Source organism: Oryzias latipes, chromosome 3 (assembly GCF_002234675.1).
Source record: "Oryzias latipes chromosome 3, ASM223467v1".
Classification (NCBI taxonomy): Eukaryota; Metazoa; Chordata; class Actinopteri; order Beloniformes; family Adrianichthyidae; genus Oryzias; species Oryzias latipes.
In genome coordinates, this window is record NC_019861.2 from 876910 (window position 1) to 891494 (window position 14585).

Sequence of the window (14585 nt, forward strand, 5' to 3'; positions counted from 1 at the left end):
AAATTAAGCAAAGAAAATCAGAATTCCAGTGGACCAAACATGCTAGCATGAAAGCACCCTGAGTAACTGTCAAAGACTTGTAAACCGTTGTCAACTGTAACCTTAAGGTACAGTAGAAAAATGTTTTAAAGAAAGGATCTGGAGAGGGAGAGTGAACACAAAAGAACGAGGTTAGAAATGTAGCTACATGTGTGATGTACTGACAGAGGGATGGGGCGGGCACTGAAAGGTTGTTGGGGTTTCTTTGACTACCCTCTTGTCTCTGAACCAAAGAGAAAAACAACTGTTTTTGCTAAAGATGCCCATATCCAGGAGGAATTATGGTATTGAACCCTGTTGTAGTCTAACCATAGAACCATTAGTTACACAGATGCCTGACATGTTTCTGTTTATGTTTTTGACTTAAAAAATTATAAAATACTGCAAACCTTGTATTTGCTTGTTTGTCTTTTTTTTAAATAGAATTAAGTGGACTCTTATGGTAGTGTATTGTATTGCATTCATTTAAAATAAAATGTCTGTGCATAAAAGAAACAAAAAAAGGTGATCTTTGTTCAAATGTTTTCCGTGATTTTGGTTCTGAAATTTGTAACTACAAAAGCAAAGAACTCCAAACATGGTGGGCTCTGACCTCATCTGCTCATGAAAACCACAAGATGAGCCGCAATCAAAGGTTGAAAAGCCACATGGTGGCCGTGACACAGACATGATCCGTGTCGTTCATGTGCTCGTCACCACATCACCATCTGTTCTGTTCTTCCTACTTTATCCACCAAGATTACAGAGCAAAACTCCGGGGAAGTATTCCATATTGACCAGGATGAACAGTGTGTTAATATCAGAATCAGAATCTTGGATTGTCATTATGCAGTGCAGGACCAGGACCTTACAGCTCTGGGTAGGAAGCTTCTTCTCAGTCTATCAGGTTTTGATGCTCCAGGATCTTTTTCCAGAGGGTAGAGGTCTGCAGCTAAACAACCAGCCCTCCGTCAGAGCCGGCTGTCGTACACCGAGTCGAGTTGTGGGAGAGGTCCTCCCACAATCCCATGCGGTTTTCACCACCCGGGCCAAGTCCGTCCTGACTTGAGCGGTGCCGCTCCCGTACCACACCGTAGCACTCAGACAGAGGATGCTTTCTACGGTGGCTCTGTAGAAGTTTCCTTGAGTTGGGATAAGAGTCCAGTCCTCTTCAGCTTCCTGAGGAAGAAGAGTCTCTATTGTTTGTGACTTAATCCCGAACAATAACGGCACAAAGCAGCAAAGTCTGTGAGTGACCTGCTGGACGCTCATGTTGTGGGTGTGGTCAACTTGATCAACTTCACAATGATATTTTCAGCATCCACTATATTCCAGAATCCACTGTCATTTTTTCAGAATTTGCTGTAATTCTTACAAATATCGCTATAATTTTCTTTAGCGTCGGGATAAGGACTCGTCTACAACCTGCATTACTCAAACATGCTGTTTCCCTTCCGGAGAAAGAGAACTGATGTCAGGGATTTCTGTGGATTTGTTTTCACAAAACTGTAATAACTTCTTGTAAAGTTTTTGAGATTATTTATGGGAAGTTACTGAGAAACTCATTATTTGTTTGTGGCGTATACTTGTACTTTATTGACGCTCCCTGTCTGTTTCTGCAGCGTCACATCAGACACAGACAGGGGTGACGGGTCTGGCTGTGATCGTTTTCTGCATCACCACAGACACAAATGAACTGTTCATGCTGGTCAATAGAACTACATCCAATGCTTTGCTCTGAAACCTTAGTGGATAAAGTCAGTAGAAGGACAGAACAGACTGGTGATACGGTGACCAACACAAAAACTACACGGATCATGTCTGTGACACGGACACTGTGGCTCTTCATCACTTAATAGCAGCTCATCTTGTAGTTTTCATGGGCTTCGGACCGGTAATTGTAAAGTAAACATTATAAAAAAAATCATTAATCACAAGAATCATGAATACATAGAATTCAATAGGAGAAAACTAAACTATACTGGCATCCCTCCCCTCAGGCCCCCTTCTCTGTAAGCAAAAACTCCTAAAAAAAAAACAGATTCCAGAAAAAAGTAGAAGAAACCTCAGGGGTGTCCACATGAAGGAGGGATCCTCCCCCAGGACAAACAGGCGATTTACCAGAACTCTTAGAGAAGAATTAACTTATCTAACCCTACAACTACATGTCCACAGAGGAATGTTTTCAGTCTAGCTTTGAATGTAGAAACTGAGTCGGCCTCTCTTCCATGAGCTGGGAGTTTATTCCATAAAACAGGGGCTTGGTGGCTAAACGCTCAACCTCCAACCGTACTTTGACTAATTCTAGGAACCACAAGCAGTCCTGCATTTAGTGAGTGAAGTGTTCTGATTGGATGGTAAGGGACTATGAGGTCCTTAATATAGGACGGGGCCATTCCATGTAAGGCCTTATAGGTTAACAGGAGGATCTTGAACTTGATTCTAGAATCAACTGGGATCCAGTGAAGTGAAACTAACACAGGAGTGATGTGATCTTTGGAGTAAAATACTCTAAAGATTAGAACAGCTAGATAGTTAGCAGGAACTAGCAGAAGAGAAGATGATTAAAAGACCATTGAGAATGCTTTGAAAAAACAGCAAAAGATGATTGGAGTGGCTCTTTAAACTAAATCTCCCAAACTTTGAACAGTTGACTTTCACGTGTTGTGGGCCCTGGACAAGCCAAACTTTACAGCAGAGTGGAGAGACAAAAGGAAAACCAGCCCCAAACCATGTTTCCGCCCACGTGCTTCACAGGGAGAGTAAGGTTTATGAGATGAAACTCTGCATTCTTTACTCTCCAAATAAGGTTTGTACTTCACAGCAAATAGATTCAGAGCCCACTCTTTAATTACTTTAAATTCTTTATGTTTACATAAATTGGGGATCCAGCTAAAAAAAAACAAGAACAGGATTTCTAAAGTTAGAATTCTGTGGAGAAATCACTCAATTTACTTCTCAGCTATCCCTCCCCCAAAAGAATTAGACAGAAATCATAACCACACCAAACCAATCAAAGTAAGGTAACTTCAAAACGATATGTCCATCTTCAACAGGTGGGGAAACCCTCTGCCCTACTTACTGCCTCACTGCTTGTGGCATTGAAGCAGCTTCTAGAAGTCCAGATTTTCTTGATGCTCATCGTCACCTCTTTGTTTTGTAGGCTTGTGCCCCTCATTTTCCTCTTTATAGTAACCCATACATTTTAAATGGGGCGTTGGTCCAGCAAGTTGGCAGGCCAGTCAAGCACTGTGATGGCGTGGGTATCAGACCAGGTTTTGGTGCTTCTGGCAGTATGGGCAGGGCCACGTCCTGCTGGAAGATGACATCTGCCCCTCCATCCAGGTCTGCAGCAGAAGGAATCATAGAGTCCTCTAAAACATTCTGGTAGACTGTTGCAGTGATTTGGATGGAAGAAAGCGTTTACCAACACCAGTGCCGGACACTTGAGCTCAAATCATGACTGACTGTGGAGATTCCACTCTGGAGCTCCAGCAACTCATGTTCTGCTCGCCACCAGTCTTCCTCCAAAACCTTGGACCTTGATCAGAAAACAGGACCTTGGACTTCTGGCCAACAGTCCAGTCCTTCTCCTTGGCCCAGTTGAGATGTTTCCTCCAGTGGCCCAGGATGAGAAGTGGCTTGACCCGAGGAACCCGACAGTTGGAGTCCGTCTGAATGTGCTGGTTTTTGAAGCTGTTCCTCCACCTCATTCCACTCCTTTTGGATGTCTGCAGGTTCCTGAATGTCGTCCCTTCGATGATCCACTGAAGTCCACATCAGTCTCTTCTCCTGCTGCATTTGTCCTTCCATTAGATTCTCCATTGAGCTGCTTGGACACAGTGCTCTGTGAACAACAGGAGCTTTTGTGGCTTACCCAGACGATGGAGGGGGATCAGTTATAGTCTAATAGCTGATTGTCAAGTCTGAGGTCTTCCCCATATTGAAGAAGACAATTGAACTGAACTGAACCAATTTAATAACATCTGGGGATGTAGATGATCAATTGGTGAAACCCAGTTTAAAATATTCATGCACTCCAACATTTAGGCAGATTTCTCCACAGTTTTCTAATTTTCTGAAATCCTCTTTGTGGGTTTCATTAACTGGAACCCCAGTTTATGTAAAACAAAACAAAGAATTAAAATCAGTTAATCAGTGGGCCCAGAACCTCTATTCTATGAAATGTCATGTTTTTTGAAACTATAGAAATGAATAAACTTTTCCATGATATTTCAATCTTTTCTTTTAGAAAGGGTCTGCGATATATCACTTTAAGTTTCATATATCTTGATCAAGATATCATCCAAGCAATATTTATATCAACATATACAGTGGGGCGAAAAGGTATTCATTCAGCCATCAATTGTGCAAGTTCTCCCACTTATAAAGATGAGAGGCCTGTAATTTTCTTCATAGGTAAACTTCAACTATAAGAGACAAAATGAGAAAATACATCCAGAAAATCACATTGTCTGATTTTTAAAGATTTTATTTGTAAATTATGGTGGAAAATAAGTATTTGGTTCAAAACAAACCAGCTAGATTTCTGTTTCTCACAGACCTGTAACTTCTGCTGTAGAGGTAACCAGGACGGATCCTCCGTCCTGGTTACCTGTATTAATGGCTCCTGTTTGAACTGGTTATCTATATAAAGACACCTGTCCACAACCTCCAACAGTCACACTCCAAACTCCACTATGGAGACCAAAGAGCTGTCCGAGGACACCAGAAACCAGACTGTTGACTGCACCAGATTGGAAGACTGAATCTGCAACAGGTAAACAGCTTGGTGTGGAGAAATCACCTGTGTGGGCAATTATTAGGAAATAGAACACATGCAAGACCACTGATACCCTCCCTCCATCTGGGGCTCCCCCAAGTTCTCACCCCGTGGGGTCAGAATGATCACAAGAACGGTGAGCAGATATCCCAGAACCCCATGGGGGACCTAGTGAATGACCTGCAGAGAGCTGGTACCAAAGTAACAAAGACTACCATCAGTAACACACTACACCACCAGGGACTCAAACCCTGCAGGGCCAGACGTGTCCCCCTGCTAAAGCCAGTCTATGTGCAGGCCTGTCTACAGTCTGCTAGAGAGCATTTAGATGATCCAGAAGAGGATTGGGAGAATGTCCTGTGGTCAGATGAAACCACAATAGAACTTTTTGGTAAGAACTCTACTCATCGTGTTTGGAGGAGACAGACTGCTGAGTTGTATCCATAGAACACCAGACTGTAAAGCATGGGGGTGGAAGCATCATGCTGTGGGGCTGTTTTCAGCAAAGGGACCAGGATGACTGATCCGTGTAAAGGAAAGAATAAATGGAGCCATGAATGGCCAGATTCTGAGAGAAAACCTCCTTCCATCAGCATTGAAGATGAAACATGGCTGGGTCTTTCAGAAGAACAACGATCCCAAACACACGTTGCCCGGGTAACGAAGGCGGGACTTTGTGAGAAGCATTTCAAGGTCCTGGAGTGGCCTAGCCAGTCTCCAGAGCTCAACCCTGTAGAATTTTTTTTTTTTTGGGGGGGGGGGGGGTTGAAAGTCTGTGTTGCCCGGCGACAGTCCCAAAAACATCACTGCTCTAGAGGAGATCTGCATGGAGGAATGGACCAAAATACCAGCATTAGTTTGTACAAAACCTAATTTTCAACAAAGGATGTATAACAAAGTATTGAGATGAACTGTAGTTTTTGACCAAATACTTATTTTCTACCATAATTCACAAAAGAATCCTTTAAAAATCAGACGATGTGAATTTCTGGATTATTTTTCTCATTTTGTCTCTCATAGTGATGAACATTACAGGCCTCTCTCATTGGTAATTTACTAAATACTCTTTCCCCCACTGTAGATATGAGACGTATAGGTAGATCTTCTGGAGCCAGTCATTTCAAAGCAAGCTTGCATGCTGAAAAGTGTCCCCCCCCCTGAGGTAGAGACTACAGAATCACACATCATTTTTCCTCCAACTGGGACCATCTTGCTTTGTTCCCCTTACTTCTTCTTATGTGCCATTGATTTGATGTTGAATTCTCTCCCAGCTTCTCTAAACCCATGTTCTCTTCCCAGCTGCTCCCATTCTTATGTCACAGAAATCCCATTGCAACTTCCCTAGAAAAGGTGGGTTGGAGCAGAACAGTAGACAGTGACCAGCATCGACCAATGGCAACAAAGACGGGGGTTAGAAACAGTGCTGCACGATGTGAGGAAACAAGTGATCAATGTTACAATGACGATATGTGGCCCGCCTCACATGAAGAAATAGCAAATCAAAAAATGAACACATAGACCCAACAGTCCCAGCTTCCATTGGGTGAAGGCGGGGACACCCTGGAGAGTCATGGAGCTGGACCCATCCCGATCACCATGCCGGCTCCCGGGTGGTGAACTGGCAGCCAGGCAGAGACCCGCTGTGGGACGGGGAGCCCAGCCTGCTTGGGCCCCCTGAACTTTATATTTTTGTTATTTTCATGGAGGCCATAATAATGAGGTTATTGGTTTTTACTTGTACCCTCTCTGATTAATGCCAGGCAATAGTTTTATATGGGGGGGGGGGGGGGACTATAATGTCGCTTCTACTGAGTTTTTATAAATCAGAATCAACTTCTACAAAACAAATTTCCTTCACCAAATCATCTGCAAAGAGAAAAACTGTTTTCAGCTTTATTTTTTCAAACTACATTTCTTGTAGCATTTTAACGCTAAACATCAACATCAATCATCAACTGAAAGCTAAAAAACGTTAAGCGCCGGCTTCAGCCCCATTAGGACCGATGCCTGAAAATATTAAACTGCAGCCTGAAAACGGTTGGAGACCAACAGCCAGGCTGTGGGCTCCATCAGAACAAATGTGTAAGAAGACGGGCCGGTTCTACTGTCCATCTGCCTCGCTGAAAGGATTGGCTGAGCTTTCCTGGAGGGAATCCCGCAGATGTAAACTCACCTGCAGACGTCTGATGGTTCAGTCTGAATCTGTGATGGGAGCAGTTTTAACAGCTCTGGTTTATCTTCAGACTGTAGCGTTTCGGTTTAAGTTGTCCAACTCCTTTAAGCTTTGGGTCTCTCTGCACCTCAATTTTGGAATGTTCCATCAGACGTCCAGACGGTTCATTCACTTCCTGTCTTTGAGTCAAAACTGTTTTTTTCTTTGAAACCACCAGTTTGGTCGTTTATCCCTTCTGTTGACCATCTTTTTTTTTATTGCTCAAGGGTTCAGGCAGCAGTTTTTTATGCAAATGTGCACAAATGTGGTGGTAAAGGAAAAAAAAATGTTACTGAGAGACGCCCATGGATGAAACCATTCAGCTAACCAGGAAACCTGCATTAAACAGTGAAACAGCTGGACTGGTTCTGGCCTCGTTGTTGTTAGTTACTCATTTGTTTCCAACCAGCCTCACACTAACTTTTCATTTATGGCAATATAAAAAAAGTCAATACTTATGGAAAAGTGTTTTTTGGTAGCCATGCACAGCCATCATCCGCATTGCTTAGCTCACAGTTCACTCCAAGTTAATTCTTATTTTACACCAACCAATCAGAAACAAGAAAGGAAGTTTCCCAGCCAGGAAATCTCTTTCAGTCTGGCTTTAAGCATCTTTTCTTGAAATAAATCTGCTAGTTTTTTGTCCTGAACAAAATGCGGTTCTGATCAACTGTTGCATCATAAAGACCAGACGGTGACACGGCTGTACCATTGAACTCAGAAAAACTGCACATGCAGTTTCAAAGTTTATTCAGTCACATCTCAAGTAAACTCCAAACTGTATCTGAAACAGAAAGAAAGTAGTTTTATTAGGACGACAATCGTCTGCTCAGAATCCGCATGTGATATTTAAGGATCATCACCGACACCCAGCTTAACTAAAACCCTACAGCTGCACAGATCAGCTGCACATCCAGACGGTTCTAGGTTCTCACAGCTCAGCCTTCATTCTGCACCAGACTGCATTTGATCCCAGAGTCCGCTAAGTTTGGGTTTTGTCAGGACTGGTTCTGTTCAAACTCCAAAGCACCAACTCCAAGAACCAAGAAGTTTGTTTGAGCTTTGAAGGTGAAATGTGACACATCATTGTGACATGTCGGATCTATTTGTTGCTGTTCTTCGTCTATGGAACAGAGGCTCCATCTGCAGCCAGAGCAGAACGTCTCTAAGGCTACGTTCACACTGCAGGGCTTAATGCTCAATTCAGATTTTTTGAAAAAATCCGATTGTTTTTCAAGGCCGTTCACATTTCCAATGAAATGTGAACTTTTGTGATCTCCTGTGTGACCCTGAAATGACCCAGAAGTGACCCGCATGCGCAGAAGAGTCCTCAACGGTGAACGACGTCACTGTTGTTTGTGGAAGTAGCCAACGTTAGCAATGGATGTCAACATCAGTGTTGTCAACAGCTGAGCTCTTTTTGCATTATTACATTTATTTTCACAAAGGAGCCAGAACAATAACAATCTTCTCATTTTAAGAAGGCAATGGAGGCAGGGTCGTCTGGACCCACTGTAGTGGAATGGGGATGTGTGTGTGCTGGGGCCGTGTGTGTGTGTAAGAGACAGGAGAGAGCGCGTGCAGCGAGGTAGAGAATGAGGGGGGGGCAGTGGGGGCGCATTCATGTTGTGTGTTATGGAGGAAAGAAAACATTGCGGGAAATGTTCAACACCTCGCTCGGCCATTTAGCTGGAAATATTTTCAAAAACCGCCCGGTTGCGATCAGAGCCCTGGAGTTTGTCCTGAATAGAGCTGTCACCCCAAATGTTAATCCAATGGGTGACCTCACTTCCCTTCCACTGTCTGGTCTCAGCAGCATCGTCCACCATGGTTGCTGTTTATGTTCTCGTTCCCGCCTACTTCAACGCAGAATGATGTCGTTTGTAGCGTATCGATGACGTACGGGTCGGATTCGTGTGGCCTGGCTGTTCAGACGGAGGTCGCATTTCAAAAGATCGGATACGTATCGGATTCAGGACCACATACCCCAGTGGCCTGGGTCGCATTTGAAAAGATCTGTGTCGTCCAGACTCCAAAACTGAAAACAACCCAATAAAATGCTTTCATGTCGGCTCCGCAGCTCATTGATGGCCAGGTGAGGCACACCTGTGGGCGTGGCTTGGAGGACGGGGGTTTGTTTTCTTTATAATCTGCCAGTGGCACACAAAGGGGGGGCAGCAGAACTGAGCAGGAGAAGCGTGGCCCACAAGACTGAGGCAGAACGTGGCAGAACTCTGAGGAGCGCCCCCTGGTGCTTGGGAGGGTGAGTGAACAAAAGGTCGAACAGAGATGGCAGAACGCCAGTGGGGGCGGTTGCAGGTCCTGATCAGCGAGACCAGCATAGTGTTACTGGTCATTGGTGGGGGGGAGGAGCATGCAGGTGAATCAGCTTCTCCCCCCAAACCTAAGCGTAGCGGCTGAATCCTAAGATTCATTTCTGTGCATGTTTGCTGTTTAACTGCATGAATACTTGTAGCCAGGAGACCAATGACGGTTTACTGACTAAAAACTGAACTGATTTAATTTAATTGGAGCTGAAGCGAACCGTTTTCCAGGGATGACGTCACCCTCAGTGTTTTGGGACAGCGGCACAGCAGACTTTGACTCATCGAGTAGATAAATGCCCGTTCCTTTGCCTTTTATTAGACGCTTTGTATATCCTTGATGTTTTCCATGCACATTTGCTTTTAGGCGATGGTTTATTTTGGTAAATATTTTAAGAGGAAAGGCTCCTGGAGCGACTAAATCCCCAGAAGATCCCTGACTTTGTGTCTTCCCCCTCTGCAGACTTTTACATGTAGAGCTCAGAATAAATATAGTCGGCTTAGAAACATGCTGCACACACCAAAGCAGCAGCTCACCTGGCTGGGACATGCTCCTCTGCAGCTGCTTGAGGGTGTCCCCCGTCAGCAGGTGGACCTCGTCTTTGAGGCGGCGATGCCCGTCCAGGGTGAGGTGCCAGAAGCAGGACTTTCTTTTGCCGTCTCTGCACAGCTGGTTGCAGGTCTTGCGGAAGCTGCTGTTGAAGCACAAGTTATGGCGAATCGTGTTTTTCCAGCCGTCTGGAGCCGTCTGGAAGAAGGGAAAGTTCTCCCTGTGAAGGAAAAGAACCAACATCTCAAGGCCAAAATGACTTTGCCTTCAACATTTGGATCACATGACAACTCCTAAACCAGTCAGGAGTTTGTGGTTCTGTAGGTATATTTCTGTAAAGTTGTCCACATGTGTTTTGTGGTCTTTTGCAGAAAAGTTCCAGTCTGGTTTCAATCATGTCACAGCGGAAACAGCTCTGCTCAGCAGAGACATGGGGGGGCTAAAGCTCCTCCCCCATGTGCCTCATGTTAAAAAGTGCCATTTTATAATGTAGTATTAACATTAACAGATTTCTGGTAGAGATGGAAGGGGAGAAGTGCCTACAGACCCCCCCCTTCTGTCATCTGAGGACAGAGAGAGTTGGGGACAGGCAGGGACAGAAAGAGACGCTGCTGCTGAGAACCCAAGAGACCCGTGAAGCAGCTTGAATCAGAGTTCTGGTCCAACTGGTGGACATCTGCTGATTGGACGAGCTTAAATGTGGTTCCTCTTTTAGAAAACGCTCTAGTCACTTTTTCCTTTAGCCTGACGTCTGAACAGTAAATCAAGTCAAGACAGAGCCGATCATGCAGGGACAGGAAGTGTGGTCATAACTTCAAAATAAAACACTGGGGGAATTCTCAAAATAAATGAACAGGATTTATGGAGAGTTCATAGCTTCCTCACTGCAGTCTGACACTAAATGAATGACTTTAAGGTAGTATTTCTCTAAGCTCTGTCATTCAGTTTCACAGTCTTCTGTATTAAGTCACAACCAAAGTTTGTTTAGAGGATCAGATGCAAAAGAATTCAGCTGGGAATCCAAATCCAGAACCAGAGTCACACTGGATGCAGCTGTCAGGAACCGGAGGAGCCGAAATGCAGAAACGAAAAAAACAATGTAGATCTGCAAACCATCTACTGACTGAAGACCACGAAGACATGCAGATGATTGACAGGAACCTGGAGTGACTGAAGGACAGAACATGACTGACCTGCAGAATCCTCACAGCAGCAGAACATTAAATAGGAATAATTCCAGCATTCTGGGGATAAAAGTTGCAGGAAATCTGTGATTAACACATTACCATCTGGATTAAACTGGATTCATGTTGATTCTGTCTGCAGCACACTGTGAGCACTAATATAAAGAGCCTCCAGTGTTTTACTGCTTTGTCTATGATAGTTAATAGTAATAGCAGTTAATATTCTATGATAAAGTGAACAAACTCATGTTTACAATCATTCATTCACATAAAAGAAATGACTATTTTACCACTTTCACCTGCAGTAGCCGAGTATTTATTTATACTTTATTGTCAAATTTCACTTCATTTCCGTCTCGTTTAAAAGGACAAAAGTATGTTTTTGCTGCGCTTTTCTGAGCCCCCACCCCTCTAAAATCCTGTGCACGGCCCTGCTGGCCTTTAGCTTTTTCCACATGGTTTCATCATCCCGACTGCAGTCTGCTGCTGTGAAGGAGGACCAGGTCCTGTTTATGTGGGAGGTTCTGTCCAACCGGGACAGCTGTCCTCCTCAGAGGCGCCACTCAAACACGATGTACCCCAGGGCTCCGTTTTAGGAACCTCTCATTTTCACTCTACCTGCCCGTTTTTAGGAAACAAGCCGTCTTTTCAGTGCAGATGACAACGATCCGCATTCCTGCTAAATCTGGAGGAGCTGCCTAGAAGATATTAAATCATGACTGGAGCTGAACTTCCTCGTCTGAATAAATAGACAGAGCTTATTGTGCTTGGACAGTTGGAGTGCTGTTGCCCCCTGAACCTCTAATGCTCCTTTTATGAGGGATCCATCCGTCCGTCGTTCTGTCAGCCTGCACAGATCCACCTCAGGTCCTGAACAACTCAAAGTTCTCGTCACTCCAGACTTCCTCATCCAACCACAGCCGCTCTGTCACCGCCCTTCTCCAGATCAACCACCACAATCCTGCTGGAGGTTAAAGGCAGTCTTCTGCACAGTCGTTTGTCACCAACAACACAACTACTCGAAGAACCTTTGGAGAACCTCACTTCAAATCTGATCAGGAGTAGAGCATCTCAGTTATTGTTTGAATGAAACATTAGTTGATGTGGGTTGAAAATCTTTTTTTTGTTTAGTTTTTGCTTTTGAGCAGACCATGCTGTCCTGACCTGGTAAAGTTGTAGATCTGCTGGACTTTAAGGCATCCGGTGTGACTGCTTTTGAGGGCCAAAGCAATGAGGATGCAGTAATTCACAGGCGGTCGAGGCCAACAGCCTGGCTTCAATGCACTGACGTCCTGGAAACAAAAGGATCATTTTAGTCAAATCCATCACAAATACTGAAATCAAAGCAAAGAAACAACTAAATTGTTGGTCACAGACGTCTGATCAAGTTAGAGCATGTCACCCAAAAAACCCCTCACCATGACCTTGGTGGTCCTCCCCATGCGCCTGCTCTTGGCTGGCCGACGAAACGCCTCAGCTTTCTTGGTCTGTCAGGAAAAGGAAAAGTGTTTCCGTGTCTCCAGAGTTTACCAGAACGGAAAAAACATGAAACGTGATCAAACAAATGCTGGATTTCTGCTGATGTTCAGGATTCAAGCACTTTTTGGCAAAGACGGTGTTTGTTTCTCCCTCATTAGACTTTAATACAGCAATGGAGGTTCACATACTTCTCAGATTTGGCTCTTTTAGCCTCCACCCACAGCACTGCAGACAGCGTGTTGTTTTGAACACGCTCTGCTTTACCTTCACCTGCTGCATCGTTGGCCGTCTGATGGACCCAAGGTGGGGGGGGTGAAGGGGATCAGCTACGTTTAGCAGATCTTCAAATCAGAAATTTGCTGAATTGCTGCAATAACTAACTCTTCTCCGTCAGGACAGTAGGAGGCGTGTTTCCATGAATCCAAATCCCAGAAGGGGATTGAAGTTTTTACCTCACGCTGAGCAGAAGAGGGCTGATCTGTGAAGAGACGCTCTGCAGCTTCAGCCACGCCCCTCACAGCTTCAGCGGCGCCGCGCTCGTACTGGACGGGACAGACCAGGTTGGGATTGACCAGCAGCCAGAGGCTGGGCTTAAAGCCATCTGGAAAACAGAAACCTGTCACAGCAGCTACAGCATCAGGGAGAGCCAGAGACAAACGCTGCACAGAAGGAGACGTGTTGAACTCATCCAACATCTTCAGGCTTCATTCACAACAGAAATACTTCATTAGAACTGAAGCTTTAAAGACTTTCACATTAGCCTGGATTTTATGAACAGCTGAACAAAATAAACTGGAAAACTTCATTTTTATTTTCTAGATTAGATCATTTGTAATAGTTTGGTTTTGGGGGAATTTTGCCTTTTTTTTAGCTACAGATGGGTCCATGGTTCTTCTGGACCAAACTCAGATAAGGCTGTTCTGATCCCAACGCTTTAGCTTCATCTTCATGAGGATTCTGGAAAAATTCTGGATGCTTCCAGAATACCGCTGACGTGAAGATGAAGACCACAGGGAGCCAAGGGAGTCTTGCTCCTGACGCACAGAGATTTCTCTTTTTCAGATGCTCTGCTGGATTAAAGAGTTCTGAAGCAATCTGAACCGTTTCCTGAATCCTTCGGTCCCTTCTAGCACTAAAGATGTGACGGACCCGGCATGAATGCTTCTCATTGGTTTTAAATGTCGTTATGGAAGTGAAGGCTTTCTATTCTGGCTGATGGATTCTGTCTTCAAAAGGTTTGAACACGACTTCATTTGTTCACAGACCTCCATCGGAATCAGAATTCACTGCAGGAGTTCAGTCATTCAAAACAGGAGAATCTTTCTGGACCGTCTCCATTGGCTTGTATTTCTGTAAATCTCTTCAGTTTGTCGTCTGACACACACAGCAGAACTTGCATCCATGTGGCTCCTCCTAACTGTGGAGGGTTTGAATCCCTAATTGACTTTCTTCAGGACAGTCCAGCTGTGGACGCTGAACTCACCGGGCGTTTTCTGGTTCCAGACAAACGGGTCGGATTTCCTCAGAGTTCCTGCTGAAGGTCTTTCAGCCGCATGTTGATCCTTCAGCTTCTCATCTGGAAGGGAAAGAACTAATCTGAGGGTTGTTTTCATTTTTAGCCATTTTTTTTACTTGAAAACTAGAATAGTTGATTCTTTTACTGTTAACAGTTGTGTGACATCATTGCCTTGGTGATTTTTATTAAATCATAATAACAGCCATCAGCCAATGAACTGATAAACACAATCCTTCACCCAGGAGGAGCTGGTCGGTGGTCGTTGGCAGTTTCAGCTCCCTGTGCATGTCCCAGTCCATCAGACCCACAGAGCAGTGAAGGTCCAGGAGTCGAGCACTGGTTTTCAGCTCTAGCGTCATGGCCGGCTGGTTTCCCTGAGCTCTGGAAGGTTCTGGACCCGTGATGACAGACAGCAGGGCCTGCTGGCTGTGGGGGCAGCAGGTGGAGCACAGCAGCCTGATTGGCCTCAATTAGGTCCAGAAGAGTGCAGCCTGTGACTGTATGGAGGTCTTGGTCTGA

The 14585-nt window shown here is 44.6% G+C and overlaps 1 protein-coding gene across 2 annotated transcripts; it reads right to left on the reverse strand.

Moving 5' to 3' along the window:
• Nucleotides 1-7719: 7719 nt before the first annotated feature.
• Nucleotides 7720-14585, reverse strand: LOC100301626 (forkhead box R1). Of its 2 annotated transcripts, none has more exons than XM_011492435.3 (7): nucleotides 14305-14585; nucleotides 14034-14126; nucleotides 13003-13151; nucleotides 12490-12558; nucleotides 12236-12363; nucleotides 9875-10107; nucleotides 7720-7797 (listed from the first exon to the last, which is right to left on the reverse strand). In XM_011492435.3, exons 1-7 carry the CDS (start codon nucleotides 14423-14425, stop codon nucleotides 7769-7771), a joined length of 822 nt encoding a protein of 273 aa, XP_011490737.1. In that variant the 5' UTR covers nucleotides 14426-14585; the 3' UTR covers nucleotides 7720-7768. The 2 variants fall into 2 exon arrangements, with proteins under 2 accessions (XP_011490737.1, NP_001153940.1); NM_001160468.1 differs by lacking the exon at nucleotides 7720-7797 and adding an exon at nucleotides 8823-8938 and having other exon boundaries at nucleotides 14305-14425.

Excerpts from the sequence above, each read along its gene's own strand:
- LOC100301626 (NM_001160468.1), bottom strand. The coding sequence starts at position 14,425 with ATGACGCTAGAGCTGAAAACCAGTGCTCGACTCCTGGACCTTCACTGC. Across the intron at positions 14,127-14,304 it reads CACCGACCAGCTCCTCCTGG|ATGAGAAGCTGAAGGATCAA; the intron begins GTGAAGGATTGT and ends TTTCCCTTCCAG. Across the intron at positions 12,364-12,489 it reads GGAGGACCACCAAGGTCATG|GACGTCAGTGCATTGAAGCC; the intron begins GTGAGGGGTTTT and ends TTTTGTTTCCAG.